Here is a 16664-nt window from a genome sequence, read left to right as displayed (position 1 = left end):
GCTCTCCACCTTTCACTCCTCAGATTTTATGATAGAAATCACCCATAGCGCTCGTAAATCATCCAGCGAGTCAGCGTAGAATAGGGGCATGTCACACCCAAAAGCGCGATCTCCGTGGATCTAGGGATAATAAATATAGTTGATCCCTAAGGTACTTGGATAAAATTCTGGAGAAATGTATTTCTACAGTGTTAACGGAATTTTCGAACAGTTGCATGTTTGACATTATTCAAGCACTAGCTTCATAGAGACTTTTTGAAGCAGCTCATCTGCGATTTTGTTGCAGTCATTCGTATCATTGGAAAGAGTCTATAAATTGACGATTGAGTAGCCAAATCAGGCTTTTGGCTTCTTCACCTGGCGCATTTGCGCTTCTCTCCGAATGCAGCTAAACTGGATAAATCCAGGTCTGTGTTCGAGAAGCGAGCAGCATCGAACTCCTCGAGTGGCAGAACAGCTTCGTAATTAAGTAGATTATACGGTTTTCTAAAAGAAATATGTCCAGGGAATGATATTGTACATAATCGCGCGTGAAGCAATGAGGCCCAATCCACTTACCAAAGCACCACGACTTTGCCTTCCGCACGATTCGCTTCCATGCTTCGATGTGCTTCGACAATCTGGTTGGAGAAATAAATTCGGATATTTGGCAGCTTCAAGTGACCAGATTCGACTTCATGGCACAGCACGTCCAGTGGGAAGTTTCTGAAGTCTTCCGCGGAGCTTTTATAGGTTGTGAGGGATACAGTAGACGGAACAGCATCCATCGGATTGAAGTCTGAAATTGTTGAGTCGCCACCTATCGTTCCGGCCTGGCAAACAATTCCGTATGGTCTTACACATTGCAAGGAATCAGCTATACTTTTTGCACCAATCAGATCAAGAACCTTTGTGAACTCCAGTCCTTCTGACTTGATCTGTTGTGATAGAGACCCATCATCAATCAAGACCTTATTGACCCCCACACCCTCCAAAAGCTCCTTCCGGGATTCCTGTCGGGTAGTGGAAGCTATGAAAGAGCAATGTCGCTTAGCGATACACGCTGCTGCAAGACCAATGGATGTTGTGCCGCCACGGATCAACAGACGATCATCTGGATGCAGACGTAGGGCGCGAAACAGGGCATTCCACGCAGTCGGGATCATTTCTGAAAAGACGGTGAGGTGTTCCCACGAGAGCTTACATAGTGGGTGGACTCTTCGAACGTGGGTAGCAGGGACACGAGTGTACTGTGCATAGCTGCCCGGGTATTCTGGAAGTAAGTCCGTTATCATAGCAACGACTCTCGTTCCTGGCGTGACTGTACCCTCACCCGCTGTCACAATGCCAACAGCCTCCCGACCCATTATTTGTGGAAACTTGGCATCGGCTGTATGGCCCTGCCGGGCGAGGATGTCAGAGCGACTAAGACCAAATGCTTTGACTTCAATTAGGATCTCCCCACTTTTAGGGGGAGGTCTAGGGTAACTCTCGAGGTGTAGCACATCAGGAGGCCCTGGTTCATTGGCCACGATTGCTTCCATAACGGACTGATAAGTGATCATTTAGTTGCCAGGGCCAGCCAAAGACAAATAAAATGGAAGGGAAAAGCAGGTAAAGGGACGAGCGTTGTCCGGGCGGCAGTGTTGCTCAGAACAAGGACATTTCATCCTATTAAGAAGAAACCTACATTTTTAGGGTAATGCTTCTGCCATGCAGGCCGTCCTTCTTTCCGACTAACCCAAACATTACCAGCGTTCCAGGCATCTTTGGAAGTTATTTGGCCACCAATACCGCTATTCTTCAGTTCTCGCGCGACCAAACTAGGTCTACTGCCCTTTGCGACCGCCTGCGCAGCGAGCTCGCGAGCAGCGGTGGTGAGTTTATAGTCGAGCGCGGAGATATCATGATTGTGTGGCTCCTTGCCTCGGGTGATAGTCATATAATAGCCATCACTAACAATTCTGATTCGACATGGACAGCCAATTGGTTCGCGAACGGTCCGTTTCCGTTTGCGCTGCTCATCCGACACGCTCGGCTCGTAGGCTTTGGTACGCCATAGTCGACACCAATAGTATGTGGTTGTTTTCTTTTGTCCGTATCTGGCTTGGTTCCGAACGTAAATGTTGTCTAGATATTTCCAAGCATTGTTAAATTCAGTCACGGAAACCGTGATCGGGGACTCTAGTGTGAAGATCTCTGCGCGAAGACGTAGGATATCGGGAGGAATGTTTAATTGCGGCGTGGGCTCATTGGAGGACTCCGGGCCCGGGGAAGGAGAGTTCTCCGCCGAGGATGTCATTGTGTCTGTGAAATAGGAGGCGGATATGCTAGCTAAGGAACGTGGATACTTGGGCGATGATCGCAATCCGGGGGATACGGATCATTTGATTCTTCCGCTCCCGATACCCGATATCCCGCTGACTCAGCGGGAGCGGTGCCAAGCGATGCCTGAACAACATCTCCAATATATATATTGTAGTATATAGGTGCCGGGCTAAGATAGTTCCACTATGTTCTGACCCCCCAGCAGCTAACACCCCCTCCTTACACCTGTCCAGAGAGGCTGAGTTTGCTGAGATAAGAGGGTCGTAGCGGCTAGATAGGTATACCATCGCTTATCTAGCCGCTCAATCTTCGATTTAACCCGTTCGCTTCCCACCTACTATGCCAACGGAGATCGATATACTATCTAAACGCAAGCACAGGTGGGGTTGCTTTCACTTTCGGCGACTATTTTTGATGAAGCATGGTTCAGCTCGACCCTTAATTGGGTGTAGAAGTTGGCTGAGCTGAGTAGCAACCAGAGTATTGCGACCCGACGCAGACTAATACAAATTGAATGCTATTTCCCTCCACTATACTGCCAGATATATAAAAAGGGGGAAGGAAGGGTGGAGTTATTACTTGAGCTCAGCTACATTAAGTCTAATATAAGTATGATTCTTTAAAGTGCTACACCTCCGAAAACAACAATCTTTCAACAACCCGTCAATTGAACCCAACCCCACCACCAACAAAAAAATCACAGCTCAGTCACTGACGATGGTCTCCATGCAGAGAAAGACTCCTGCTGATGCTCTGGCTGCTAAGAGGGCCAAAGCAGATGAATCAAATACCCATATCTCCACCGATGGCAGTTCAGCTGAATTCGAGTTTGGTGGTTCGTTCGGTGCTGCGCTGTTGATGACGAGCTTTCCACTCTTGATGTGGTACATGTGGATTGGTGCAACATATTATGATGGCAAGCTTCCTCTGCCCGATGCAAACCAGACCCTGACCGACTTTGCGTTTCACTTATGCCGATTAATTTCTTAAGGAGCTTATCCAACCGCGAAAGGATGGGCAATCTACTGGATATTCTTCATTCTGGAGGCAGCCATGTACTGCTATATGCCAGGTGTTTCGAGCGTCGGCCGGGCACTGAAGCACGAAGGAGGAAAAACGCTTCCCTACTACTGTTCCGCCTATTGCAGTTTCTATGCGACGCTTACCATCGCTGCTGTCTTGCATTTCACTCGTGCCTTCCCTTTGTACACTTTGATTGACGAATTTGGCTCTATTATGAGCGTTGCTACCCTGTCCGGCTTTCTGGATAGCTTTATCGTCTACATGCAAGCTATCCTGCGCGGGCGAACTCACAGGTTGTCGGGCTCCCCTGTCTATGATTTCCTCATGGGTGCTGAGTTGAATCCCCGCATTGGTATCTTGGACTTCAAGATGTTCTATGAGGTCAGAATCCCGTGGTTTATTTTGTTCCTTATTACCTGCTCTGTGGCAGCCCGTCAGTATGAGATTTACGGCTATGTCTCGGCGGAGGTGGTGTTCTTAGCTGGAGCGCATTAACTGTACACCAATGCCTGTGTCAAGGCTGAGCAGATGATAATCACAAGCTGGTGAGTCTTTCGAAAACGAAGGGCTCAACGAAGTAGCGAAGCTGATGCTGGAACAGGAACATGTACTTTGAAAAGCTGGGGTTTCTGCTTACCTTCTGGAATATGGCTGGTGTGCCGTTCACTTATTGCCATTGCGCCCTTTATCTAGCCAACCATGATCCTTCGGAATATCGCTGGAATCGTTACAGCCTTTCCGCATTCGCGGTTCTGTATATCTTCTTCTACTGGGTGTGGGATAGCTCAAATGGTCAAAAGAACGCCTTTCGCCACCAAGAAAAGGGTCAGCTCATCAAGCGGAATACTTTCCCTCAAGTCCCGCGGCAGGCTATCAAGAACCCCAAAGTAATCGAAACTGACACAGGCGATAATATTATGGTTGATGGCTGGTTTGCAATAGTACGGAAGCCAAACTATGTTCCTGACATGTTCTTTTCTATGTCTTGGGGTCTCATCACCGGTTTCGAGTAAGAGAGTCTGTTTGCAAAAGTCATGAGCTATCAGAGCTAACTGCCTGCTAATAGGAGCCCATTCCCCTGGTTTTATTTTATTTTCTTCATGATTTTGATTATCCATCGCACCAACCGGGATATTAACAGATGCCAGAGGAAGAACGGCGAGGCCTGGAAGCGCTACGAGAGAGACGTTCCCTACCTATTTATTCCAGTAAGTCTACAAATGGCGAACCCAGAGGTGAAAACTGCTAACATTTTCTTTTTAAGTATGTGATTTGAATTGTGGGCGCAACAGAGAGCAATCACTAGCTCTTCGCTCTCACCGATGCTCGAGATTTGGAGCTCTTGTAACATAGCCCTTCCCTCCCCCCACTATGTAGTCATCTTATGGTGCTGCGGAATTCATACTATCTAACATCGGTATCGTGATTTAGATCTCTTACAGAATGAGATAGTGTACACCGTCTATGAAATGGAGATATGTCTACGAATTAGAGGAGGACCTGAAAGTTTAACCTTCTCGAAAAGTTGACACTACCCTACTGAGTACATGCTCATCATCTGCTAACTGATGTCCGATCAGCGTGATATCTGACATCCGACTAGATTTACGTTGTTTATATCTCTTGTTGAGAATTAAAGGTCAAAGAGGGACAAAGAAAACTAAAAAGGAAGGTAAAGAAGTTGGCTTCATAAAGATAAGATGGGGACACAAAAAGCCCACCTATTATACATCGCTTAGATACGAATCATGCCAGTAGCCATAGTGACAAGCGCAACCACGAATACAGAGCCGAGGTAAGAGCTTGAGAGCGTGGAAGCACCACTGAATGCAGTGCTAGACGCGGCGGCACTTGCACTGGAAGACGAGGACGAGCTATTGCTTGACGACACCGTGTTTGTATGGAACAGAGAGGTCGTAGATGTTGTCGAGTTCGAAGCAGTCGACACATTCGATGCCTTGATGCTGGTGTAGGCACCAGTCTTATCGGTGTAGGTATAAGACTTGGCAGGGTTGTAGTTGATAACCTTGATCGATTCCACATACATGGTGAAGGGGCTGTCATCATAATCAGTCTCCCCACCGGCCCATTCAATGGTACCCTCCTCGTTGTCGGGGTCACCGCCAGCCCAGATACCGATCTTGATCCGCGAGGGGGTCTGGGGGTAATTTTCACCGTCAAGCGCATCGGCGTAGTTGAGGGTTCGGACAACGCTTCCATCGACGAGCCATTCGGTTTTACTCGAAGTCCAATTGATCGCATAGGTGTGGAATGTCTCTTCAGGCGTAGAGACGGTCACTGTGGTAGCGCGATCATACGAAGTGGTGTTACCCTTGCCGAAGTAGTTGGTTTGGATTTGGTTATCATAGGAACTGACTTGTTCCTGTTGCCATCGTTAGCCCCTTACCCGTCCATCGACAAGGCTTAGAGAGAAAGACATACCCAATCGAGCTCATCAAGATCGTCAGATTCTATCACAAGCGTGCTGACAATACCAGTGCCATTGGCAGCCCTCATCTTCATTTCTACATAGCCGAAGAATATGTAGAAATCGCTCTGTATGGTGGGAGCATCGCCCTGCTCCTTGATGGAAAACTCAGCACCCAGGGAGGTGCTGCTCACAGTGCCCGCTGTGGTGTTCCAGTACTTGAAAGCCGAGTCACCCGAGGTGAAGTCAGTATAGAAGGTAGAGTTTACCAGGCCTGCATCTGCGGAACAGGTCTCTGCAGCAATCCCATTAGCACTCGTACAAAAGCCTGCTAAGGAAAAGGAATTCGGTCAATGCCATACTCTTTAGAGGGTTACAGCTAGTATAGGTTTGCGCAGTGCACAGTTGTGCCATGAGCGCTGCCATCGCAGACCACTTAAGAAAAGATGGAAGAGACATGTTAGAGTTTTGTGCCGAGGGATGGTGTTGGTCACTGTGGGTGGATTGAAGAGAGGCAACCTATGCAGCTAAGGACGTGCTAGATGAACAAGGACAAACTATATAAGTATAGGCATACGGGGAACGTAAAGCATATGGCTGGGAGATGGATAAGAATTTTGACTGATCGGAGATAAGAGTAAGACAAATCTTGGACCTTGTACAGGCCTCGTACCCATCAGTCGGAAGTGGCAACTTGGCAAGAGATCTGCTAATACTAGTTCTTCCCAAGTTTGTTGGACTATAAACCATGGATATACAAAGTATGCACACTGGCCATTGGATGCATCGAGTCATAACATCTTATGTTTGCCGGCCCGCTTCCAGCCATGCGATGCAAAGACATCCTAACCGTAGTCGTGGCATTCAGGCCGAGGCTTGTCAATTGGCCATGAACAGTGGGGAGACTGAAAACAATCGCTAAAAGTATTGTTGTAGCCTATGAGAAGTGGATCCCGTTCAAAGCTTGACTTTTGTGGTTGACACTGCGGCTTGCGTGGTTGCCCGAAATCTGATATCGGAGCATACGTATGCCTCGCTTGAGTTTTCTCCCGCCCTTTGCCCTAACAAGACCACACTGTCATACACGTCAAAGTCCACATCCATTGACAACAATCTTCATTGGCGAATTCTGATATGCAAATGTGTTTCGAAATGCCATTTGAAACAAATCTCTTTCTCAAAAAAAAAAGTATTTTTTCCGTGGTCCGAATCTCCCAGCGTTCTCGGATTTATTTGACTTGGTGGATGAATCGGGAACTCGAACCCCACTTGGTTCACTTGAAGTCTCGAACTTTTGTAGTATTTTTGGTAGCGCTAGTTAAGCCCAGTCAGTGTGTCTACGCCAGCACTTTGAAGCGCCTAAGTTAGCGTGGTTTGTTGGAAAAGAATAGAAAAGATGGCTAGTGATTTTAACAATGATCAAAAGTGAAAATTTTATTTAGTAAATATGATAACTCAACAGATTCAAAAATAGCTAAGACTTGCCATCACCCAACTAGAAGCCATTTTAGGGCTTCGCCGTAGGGCTCATGGTTCGGGTAGCTTCATCGCATTGCCTCCCCCGTAAAAGAATCCGGTTCAATCCTATACCTTAAATCCGAGAATCATGGAATTCGGCAAAAGCGACCATTCAACATCAGAGGCCGTGGGCCATTCTCCTTCGTGCGCTTCAGCTTTTGCGATTGATAAATAGACAATATGTACCGTACTCTGCGCTTCTTCAGGTACATGGGATTCTAGGCGGAGTTTTCCAATATGTGTATTGGCGCAATCTCTCGACTTAGCCAAAGTAAAATCTAAAAGAGGGAGGCAGTCGAAATAATGATGAGATGCTTTTCATAGTGAGAAAATAGCTCACCAGCCACCACGAACTCGACCTGGCCAATTCCCATAATGCATCAAGTCTATGAGGATTTTAATGACTACGAAGCGTCAACAGAACGTCCCACGAATAAGATCGAGCACTGACCTTGAAAGCCTACGTCAGACAATTCATAATGTGAATTGTTGCACCGTACACAAAAGTGTGCCAAGAAGAACCGGTGATCCACCTTTTTGAAGGACTGTATGAATGCCACTCCACTCATAGCCGCCGGCCAAATGCCGGCAGTAGAAGAAGCCAAGACGCTTCCACGAAAGGGTCAGGTTGCTTAACTGCTGACGTAGACTACAGAAGCCATCAAAACAACAGAGTTATTGGTAGAGAGAAGGAACTCCACCACCTCATTTCCCTCCAGGAGACTAAATTTTTCAATTTAATGAAAAGAAGATGGATTCCCTGTATGGTATTGTGTCCAGTTCTTGGACATTACTTCTGCGGAAATATTTTGGACCCGTGATTTGGCACTCAAACGATAGATGAGCAGTTTACGATCCCTACAACAAATAGTTTATGGCAATATAATCTGAACACGATGGTTCAGGGAGTGAATTGGTTAAATGGAGGGGCATTGGTATATTTGGGGGTTCAGCTGCTGCGCACAGTGAAGGCTTTCTCTGTGGATGTCAGCTCTGAGCGTACGTTCATTCATCCTCTTCTTTTATACCAATGCGGTTGTGCTCACCTAAGGTGGCTGTGATGACAGAGTCCATCAAAGATGCGGCCAGCACAGCGGCATACGGAATGATGCACTACTATCACGGAAACGAGTCCGGCAACATTCCTGGAAAACTACCCGACACCTGGTGGGAAGGGGGCGCCATGTTTATGACCCTGATCGAGTACTGGCACTTTACGGGCGACGCGACATACAATGACGAAGTTAGCGAGGGAATGCAATGGCAGGCGGGAGACGGAGACTATATGCCTTCGAACTGGAGCTCTTACCTTGTGAGAATACTTGTCTATATTGAAGTATTTATTTGCAAGGCCCTAATTGCGAGTAGGGAAATGATGATCAAATGTTCTGGGGACTGGCCGCGATAACGGCTGCCGAGTTACAGTTCCCCGAAGTGAGCGATGGATACTCGTGGCTTTCTCTGGCCCAAGGTGTGTTTAACACACAGGTCAAGCGGTGGGATACCTCATCATGCGCTGGAGGCATGCGTTGGCAGATTTGGACTTACGAGGCCGGGTATCGCATGAAGAATTCTATCTCGAACGGTGGTCTATTTCAACTGGCTGCGCGCCTCGCTCGCTATACCAATAACCAAACATACGCCGATTGGGCTGAGAAGATATGGGACTGGTCAGCTTCTACTCCTCTTTTAAACACCAACACTTGGAATGTCGCCGATTCAACAGATGTGGATGACAATTGTACATCGCAAGGTAACACGCAGTGGACTTATAATTATGGTGCTTACATTGGCGGTGCCGCATACATGTATAACTACGTAAGTTCGATATCCTTCCCTTGCCGAAAGTAGCTTGCAATCCATGGATTGATTACAGGTGATACTGACGGCGCATCAATATCTAGACGAACGGTAGCACCACATGGCTTACTGCCGTGAATGGTCTACTCAATGCAACCATTGACGGATTCTTCCCGACAAAGTACGGCGGCAACATCATGTCCGACTACACTTGTGAAACGACCGAGGTTTGCAACAACAACGAGATCATTTTCAAGGGGCTCCTTTCCATGTGGTTGGCCTTTACAGCTCTACTAGTACCATCGACATACAGCACGATTATTCCCAAACTCCAAGGTTCCGGTGTGGCGGCTGCTGAAACCTGCACTGGACACAACAACAACAGTTGCGGTGTTGTATGGTATAACTCGACTTGGGACGGCTGGAGTGGACTCGAAGAACAGATGAGCGTTACGAGTATTTTGGCAGCGAATATGATCGGGCTGAATACCTCAGGTGCGCCAGTCACGTCGACAACCGGAGGAAATAGTACCAGCGATCCTACGGCTGGAGAAAGTGATAATGAAGGGAGCTCTTCTACAACGACAAAAGTTACAACGGGCGATGTTGTCGGCGCGTCAATCGTTACCATTGTACTCGTTGCTGTACCTATCGCTATGGTAGTGCTACTCATCTTCACATAGATTTCCCGGTTCAGAATATACGATAGCAAATATATACCCCATGAACGCATGCCATACGACACATCCTGTCTGTTCATCGCTCTTAATTATCAGGCGATCCTGCCTTCAGCCTAAGATCCAAAACCATGGCAACACACTCCTGGTGCCGTGGGATCTGCAATACAAGCTCATCATCCCACACATCAAACGAGCAATTCTCATACAACCGTCGCGCAGCATCATTCTTTCGTTCCGCGACAGACACCACTAAGACACGACTTGCCCCCACCTCAATAGCTTCCGTCCGTGCTTCACTAACAGCCCGTTCAATCAGCCGACGACCGTTCCCCTTTCGTCTTCCCGTCTCGAGAACGAACATGCCCCCAAGCATATACACCAAAGTCGCATCACGAGTCTCTCTCTCAGACAGCTCCCGCTCTTCTAGCGGAAGAAACATATCCCATGGTGCTTTTGACAGAGCCTCGTTATCTTCAGGCAGCAACCTAGGCCCTACTATGGTGACTGTACCCAACCATTCTCGACTCAAAAGGAGCGCTAAAGATTCCATGTTGTTGTTCCCCTGGGCGTCATAAGCGACAAAGGAACGCGCTTGTGGGTTGGTAACTCGAGCTAGCCATTTCTCGTATGGGAGATCAACTTCGTCCTCGTACTTAGATGAGAAGGAGTCTGGGTTCTCTTTCAGGCCTCTTAGGCGAAGGGTTCTGTATCGTGTGATTATGGCTTCTAGATCTCCCTGGTGGGCGTATTCTTTGGGAATAAGTGCGATGTTGCTATTTCGTGTTGTCGTTGGTTCTGAGGGAAACATTATCAAGAAGTCTTCCACTCAAGGTAGCAATTGTCCAATTGAAAGAGAATGTCATGCGATTTGTAGTAAGAAGATTTATTATATGATGTGCAATTCAGGCGATGAGTCAATTGTCTTGTCTAGATGTGGGTTACATTCTTGGTCTGACACGGGAGGGGAAATACGAGCTTATGCGATATTCGTCCAATAGACAAAACGAGTGTCATAGTGTTACTATTAGTACGAGAGAAGAGCAATTATAAATGGCCATATCTCCCCAAACATTTTTTTTTTTCCCCTTTTGATTAGCGCTGGGTTTAACCAGCAAACCACCTATCCCTAAGCATGACAAATGGGATACTGCGACCTTCATTTTTCGTAGCCTAACCATACGTAGTGAGTAAGTCTCTCAAAAAGAGATTTTTCGTTCGCCAAGCACATACAGGATGCCGCTTGCAAATAGCCCTGGGATGGATAACAGACTATGCTGTTGCAAGCAGCAAACATCATCGTCAATGAGTCACTCAGTTATACTGCATGACTGAGGCCCGTTATTATTCTGAGCCAAAGAAGATATCAACTTCATAACCTCCGTTGCTCAAGTAGTGGCTTGCTAACTTCCATTTAGTTCATATATTCATTATTCATCTTGTTATAGAGTAATAAGCAGGTGGCACCGTATACAGGAGTACTGCAAAAATCATATAGGGGCTTGGAACGACTGCGACTGTCAAGTCGACTTGCATACAGACAGAGTCACAGATCACCTATTATCACAATGGATATACACGATTATATATTTTTTCCGAGGAGGTTGGAGTAGGAAATACAGACTAGTCTTAGCAAGGATGGGAGTCGGGATAGGTTCGCACAAGGAGATCGTTGTACAACTGACTTGTAGCCACTCCGAGAGTCAAGCCAATCATTTTTCTTGTTGCTCTCAAACCTTGTTCAAATAATGGCTGTATGACTGAATACTGTACAATATGTTCAATGTTTCCAAGGTGAACCTTGCGGGGGGAGCTCCAAAGAACACCCTGGGGTTTGGTCTTACCAACTTTGGTAAATTAATGGCGAGAACGGTATACGTTTATGATACACATCGTAAAGATTACCTAAGGGAGCCTTCAATAAGTCGACGCCTATTCACTTATTGTCGAAAATAAACTATTAATAATGCGCATAAGCCAAGAACTCAAAGCCAGGAACTCACCTCCGCAAACAAAGAAACATCTTTCAGCAGTTCGAACCTTAACAGCACTATATTCACCAATGCGATGCATATGACAAGATTCAGAGGGTAATTATATATTTTTGTGGAGCTACAGCCTGAAAATGTCTACCTGTATTTCAAGACATAAAAGTTTTGTTTCTCCACAAACCCTTTTCTCTGCTAGATTTTCATCATCCTTTCGACTCGAGTCCTCTTAGTATAAGAAAAATTATGGAAGGTCATTATAAAAACCCATATACGCCTCTCAGCTCTGAGGATGAAAGTACGCCCTCCGATGCTTTTCCCATAAAGGCCCAGAGGTATCGAGTACATACAAATAAAGGAATTCTAGCTCTCACGGCCTCATTATTTCTTCTATGCGCCGGTCTAGGTGCGGCTTTATATTATAAAATAATGACATCCTGTGGGGCTAGTTACGTATCTGTATATCCGAATATCAAGGGTTAGTCTCCATCTTCTACGATGTTTTCATTTGCGCTATAGTTGAGACTAACATCGAGAAGTACCTCATCGGGCAGTGACCTTCCTTCCACACAACGAGTACACAGATCAGCTTCCAGATGAACCGGGCTCGGTATGGAATAAATTAATACCTCGTGAGTGGTGATCACATAAAGGACTGTTCGTCCATTTATCCTTGCTCACATATCAGCAGCCGGGAGAGGCTTTGTTACTGTAAAGCGGACAAAGTCGGGAGCGTTATCCTTCGAAGAGCACTCTTCGGTATTCTCTGACCCAGACCCATCCAAAGAATACTACTGTATCTCAGCGTTCCACCAGATGCACTGCCTCGTAAGTCTAACTACCGTATATTGCATATTGCATATAATGGATCGTTGTGCTCACACAATCTCACTAGGCCATCATTTACAGTGCCATATTCTCGAAAGACCACTCAGGTCATCATCACAGGGATGACCATAGCGATCATACCAAGCACTGCATCGATTATCTTCGACAGGTTTGATTCCCTTACACGTCATTCATTCATAGGTCTTTTATACTAATAATGACTTCGACAGTCCATAATGTGTGCGAGTGATGCCACTCTTGAGGGCCTAGCGGACGACGGAAGCCCTGTCACAGGTGTGGATGGGTGGAATAATACCCACCAGTGTCGAGATTGGGATAGCCTGTATGACTTTGCGTCACGGCATCGCATGTTAGATTCGGATGGTATTGTGTGAGTGTACATATCCAGGAAAGGGAACTCCATTGCTTGAGTACCGCTCAAGCAATGGAAACCTCCCAAATATCCTAAAACGACATAATATATCAACAACCTGGTTACCAATTCTTGCTCTGGAGCACGGTTACTGAGCCACAGAATCATATCATGGCCATCGCATCTAACCCGGGCAGGTGAGTGTCATTGGAATGATATTTGTATCAACCGGGCAAGTAGAGTCGCTGAGCTGCTCCCACGAGGCCCCGACAGGTTAGCTATTTAGATGTTCACAGGCTAGAGGGCATTAATAGGAAATAGTTAATACCATAACTTGGACAGGGCACTGTGTTAGGGGACTACCAACCCTGCCGGCCGGCAATGACCGTGTGGCTCAACTCTAACAGTAATATGTTCCAGAAGCCTGCAAGACTTACTGGATGATAATCCGTCCAATCTGAACAATAGCCAGTCGCTAATAAGGTTATGACCGTGTACAATACTTATGATTTGCCAGAGAACGAACGAAACAATCCAGCTTCTTGTTATGGCAGCACGGTATCGAATCATGACAAACCATCTGTATATATATGATCTCATACGCCTTCCACACAATACAAGTCGAGATTCTAGACACTGAGTCCCTGATTCAAGGGGGACATTGACTCTCGGCCGAACTTCCTCTTGGATAGGATGACGTTAGTGCTGCCAAAAAGCTCCCCAAAGGGTAGACTTCTGTAGTACCTTATCCTATATCAGTGAGTGATCTACATTTTCAGTAGTGCAATCTTAACATTCATTCTTTTCAATTCTCCTTCCTTTCAATTTCTTTTTCATATTTCTGGTCTTTACTGAGGTAATGTAGCAATGCTGTTTATTCTGTGGAGCCATTTTTAGGTTTGATATTATAACATGAGAACCTCTACTGCTGCCGTTGTTATCTTCAGCTTGTGGACCCTACTATGTCTCAATAGTATTGTGGCTACGCAGCGTACCAATGGAAGTTATGGGCCAGAGGACCTATCACCTTGTGCAGTATGTATTTCTTACAATTCACTCCATATTTTCTCTATAGCTGACCCAAACTACATAGCTGAACTGTGTACAACGCGCAGTCTCTGTCTCCCACTGCGAACTTTCTGACATTCAATGTCAGTGTGAAGATAAAGAGTTCATCAAGCACGCATCAGCCTGTGCAGTGAGAACCTGTAAATTGGAGGACCTGATCCGTAGGTATACCAACTTTCTGAAAGTGTTCAAGCTTACCAGAACTAACCCGGCGGTTTCATAGAATTGGTCCGAGGGGATACTGCGCAATGCAACCGGTCCGATAAAAACCATCATAAAGTGATGATCGCTCTAGCTATTACGACACCAACGATCACATATACAGTGATAATCCTACGCGTCTTGTCCAGGCTGTGGACAGTCCGTAAGTTATGGTGGGATGACTGGATGCACATACTGGCAGGGGTACGTTCCATTTCTGTGGACCTTCAACCCCAAAGCGCCTCCAGCATTGGAATCCTCTAACTATACTCACTCAAGGTATTCGCGATACCATTGAGCATCTTCGGAAATATCTGTGAGCCTTATCCCCTCCACCATATCCTCAATTCGTGTCAATCGAATTAACAGACTATCATAAGGTGTTAACCGAGGATTCGGACTCCATCTCTACAATATCAAACTCGAATCCATCACCCAGCTAACCGACCTCTTCTTCTGGTGTAAGCATCACAACTTCTTAACAATACACACACACACACACACACACACACACACACACACACACACACACACACACACACACACACACACACACACACACACACACACACACTATAACACTAAACAATGGGGTTGCATCAGGGTACATGTGCCAAGTCTTCTGGCCCTTCACCATCTTCTTCGTCAAAATGTCCATCCTACTCCTCTACCTCCGCATCTTCCCAATCATCCTATTCCGGAGATTCGACTTCCTCTGCATCGCCTTCCTAACTATATCCCTCCTAGTCACCACACCCATGGTAATCTGGCAATGCAAGCCCTTCCGCGCCGCATGGGATTACAACATCGATAACCCCCGCTGTCTCAAGATCGCAACGATAGCCTACGCCAACGCCTCCATAAACATCATCACCGAAGTGTCAATTCTAATCCTCCCCCTCCCAGTCCTCCGAACCCTCCACGTCTCCCGGAGAAAGAAAATCGCCCTTATCTCCGTCTTCAGTGTTGGTGTGATGTATATACAACCCTTCCCTCTCCCCCACCGAGTATCCCACAAGCAATATATCATATTAACCAGAAGCAAATAATGAAACAGAGTAATCGCAATAGCATCCGCACGCATGCCCGCGCTCGGCAAAATAGGAACATACTACGATCCACCATATGCCCAAGCCCCTGCGTTCCTGCTTAGCTGCGTCGAGGCAGCTATGGCGCATGTCTGTGCCGCTGCACCGGTTATCTATACGGCTATTGTGCAGATGAAGCGGGCGCATGGGAAGGGTTCGCAGACGTCGCCTTCGGCTTCTCGTCAGGGACAGGCTGGGTCGGATCAGGCGGGGGAGTCAGGGCTCTCGATGAGGAAATTTAAGCCGGCGATCTACGATTCGTTGCATATGTCGGATGTGGCTATTATGGGTCGCGGCTGGATGCAAAGTCAGCGGAGGTCGAGGGGCTCGGTGCCTTCGGCTCATCATTTGGAGCGGGCTCATAGTGCTTATTTCTCGGATCCTGAGTTGGTGGCTAGTCCGCGTCCGGGGCTGATTCGTATGAGCACTAATCGTGGAAGTTGTGGCTCGACTGGGGGCTTGACTTTGTTTCCGACTCCTTATCGGATGGAGGAAGTATAATGGTCGGCATTAACATGATGCCTGATACACATATCGTTTGGGCGAGTGCCTAGCTTTTGGTGGTGTTTTTATATATAGAGTTACTGTCGTCACTCTGGGACGCCAACTAAGTGAATAACTAATGCTAATCTATAGTTGCTGTTGTTGCTATGCTATGCTAAGTAATGTATCTGCTCAAGTGGCTCCGGCTAGAATCGCAAATGACCAAAGTTCCGATGGATTTGGCGCATTGGTACTCTCATTTCAGCTCCTTGAGGGCAGCCTGGGCTCTCCGTTGGATCAGTACGCCCAGAGGAAGGTCTTCTTCGTCATAGAATTCAATATCTTCGTCGACGCCGAAATCACGTAGCCGTTCACCTTCTGAGTTTCTCCAACCTTCTTCACCATAGTCGGATCCCTTTTCATTGGGACCATCGGATTGTTGCGACTCATCCTCTGAATTTTCCGCCAGCCGTTGATGGAAACGCTTACGGCGCTCGATTTCCAACCCCGCTTGGCGTCTAAGGTCCTCTGCCTTTCTTTGTTTAAATGCCTGGACATCATAGCTGGAGCCTTCGGCGCCAGTGAAGGCAACACCATCGCTGACGTCTCTGGGTGGCAGAGGAATACGATCTGGATCCGGTGGCGGCCACGAGACATGGAAATCTAACGCCAATTAGTCCTCAATTATTGGCTAATTTGAGTCATGGACGACCCGGCATTGGTGATTACTAACCTTCGAATCCATTGACCTCGTATTCCAGCCCTGTACTACGGTCTGGTGTTCTTGCAAGTGGCCAAAACCAGCTTAAGACCTAATCTCATCCTGTCAGCGACGCCAGGAAGCTCAAGCCAAGGTGACCAACATTTGAACTCCCGCCCATT

General features: G+C 46.9%; 9 protein-coding genes across 9 annotated transcripts; 4 read left to right on the top strand and 5 right to left on the bottom strand.

Annotated features, from left to right (window-relative positions):
- Positions 1 to 336: 336 nt before the first annotated feature.
- On the bottom strand, positions 337 to 1523 carry AO090005000557 (zinc-binding alcohol dehydrogenase family protein; the record flags this gene model as incomplete). Its single annotated transcript, XM_023234049.1, has 2 exons — positions 337 to 457; positions 559 to 1523. The coding sequence occupies 2 exons, from the start codon at positions 1521 to 1523 to the stop codon at positions 337 to 339; spliced, it is 1086 nt and encodes a 361-aa protein (XP_023089006.1).
- Positions 1524 to 1645: 122 nt separating this feature from the next.
- AO090005000558 (uncharacterized protein) lies at positions 1646 to 2281 on the bottom strand (the record flags this gene model as incomplete). The annotated part of the gene is made up of 1 exon (XM_023234048.1): positions 1646 to 2281. One exon carries the CDS (start codon positions 2279 to 2281, stop codon positions 1646 to 1648), a length of 636 nt encoding a protein of 211 aa, XP_023089007.1.
- A 743-nt stretch (positions 2282 to 3024) lies between these two features.
- AO090005000559 (uncharacterized protein) lies at positions 3025 to 4606 on the top strand (the record flags this gene model as incomplete). The annotated part of the gene is made up of 6 exons (XM_023234047.1): positions 3025 to 3205; positions 3299 to 3801; positions 3850 to 3875; positions 3932 to 4339; positions 4397 to 4538; positions 4595 to 4606. 6 exons carry the CDS (start codon positions 3025 to 3027, stop codon positions 4604 to 4606), a joined length of 1272 nt encoding a protein of 423 aa, XP_023089008.1.
- A 459-nt stretch (positions 4607 to 5065) lies between these two features.
- AO090005000560 (glycoside hydrolase family 16 protein) lies at positions 5066 to 6217 on the bottom strand (the record flags this gene model as incomplete). The annotated part of the gene is made up of 3 exons (XM_001817557.1): positions 5066 to 5713; positions 5773 to 6053; positions 6121 to 6217. 3 exons carry the CDS (start codon positions 6215 to 6217, stop codon positions 5066 to 5068), a joined length of 1026 nt encoding a protein of 341 aa, XP_001817609.1.
- Positions 6218 to 8172: 1955 nt separating this feature from the next.
- AO090005000561 (glycoside hydrolase family 76 protein) lies at positions 8173 to 9759 on the top strand (the record flags this gene model as incomplete). Its single annotated transcript, XM_001817558.1, has 4 exons — positions 8173 to 8275; positions 8344 to 8588; positions 8645 to 9094; positions 9181 to 9759. The coding sequence occupies 4 exons, from the start codon at positions 8173 to 8175 to the stop codon at positions 9757 to 9759; spliced, it is 1377 nt and encodes a 458-aa protein (XP_001817610.1).
- An 82-nt stretch (positions 9760 to 9841) lies between these two features.
- AO090005000562 (uncharacterized protein) lies at positions 9842 to 10564 on the bottom strand (the record flags this gene model as incomplete). The annotated part of the gene is made up of 1 exon (XM_001817559.3): positions 9842 to 10564. The coding sequence occupies one exon, from the start codon at positions 10562 to 10564 to the stop codon at positions 9842 to 9844; it is 723 nt and encodes a 240-aa protein (XP_001817611.1).
- A 4297-nt stretch (positions 10565 to 14861) lies between these two features.
- AO090005000566 (uncharacterized protein) lies at positions 14862 to 15260 on the top strand (the record flags this gene model as incomplete). The annotated part of the gene is made up of 2 exons (XM_023234046.1): positions 14862 to 15187; positions 15251 to 15260. The coding sequence occupies 2 exons, from the start codon at positions 14862 to 14864 to the stop codon at positions 15258 to 15260; spliced, it is 336 nt and encodes a 111-aa protein (XP_023089009.1).
- A 120-nt stretch (positions 15261 to 15380) lies between these two features.
- On the top strand, positions 15381 to 15961 carry AO090005000567 (uncharacterized protein; the record flags this gene model as incomplete). Its single annotated transcript, XM_023234045.1, has 2 exons — positions 15381 to 15717; positions 15936 to 15961. The coding sequence occupies 2 exons, from the start codon at positions 15381 to 15383 to the stop codon at positions 15959 to 15961; spliced, it is 363 nt and encodes a 120-aa protein (XP_023089010.1).
- A 77-nt stretch (positions 15962 to 16038) lies between these two features.
- pfa4 (putative palmitoyltransferase with autoacylation activity Pfa4) lies at positions 16039 to 16663 on the bottom strand (the record flags this gene model as incomplete). Its single annotated transcript, XM_001817562.3, has 3 exons — positions 16039 to 16445; positions 16516 to 16594; positions 16646 to 16663. The coding sequence occupies 3 exons, from the start codon at positions 16661 to 16663 to the stop codon at positions 16039 to 16041; spliced, it is 504 nt and encodes a 167-aa protein (XP_001817614.3).
- Between the last annotated feature and the right edge of the window lies 1 nt (position 16664).

Source organism: Aspergillus oryzae, chromosome 1, assembly GCF_000184455.2.
Source record: "Aspergillus oryzae RIB40 DNA, chromosome 1".
NCBI classification, from domain to species: domain Eukaryota; kingdom Fungi; phylum Ascomycota; class Eurotiomycetes; order Eurotiales; family Aspergillaceae; genus Aspergillus; species Aspergillus oryzae.
This window is presented reverse-complemented; position numbering and strand designations above follow the sequence as displayed.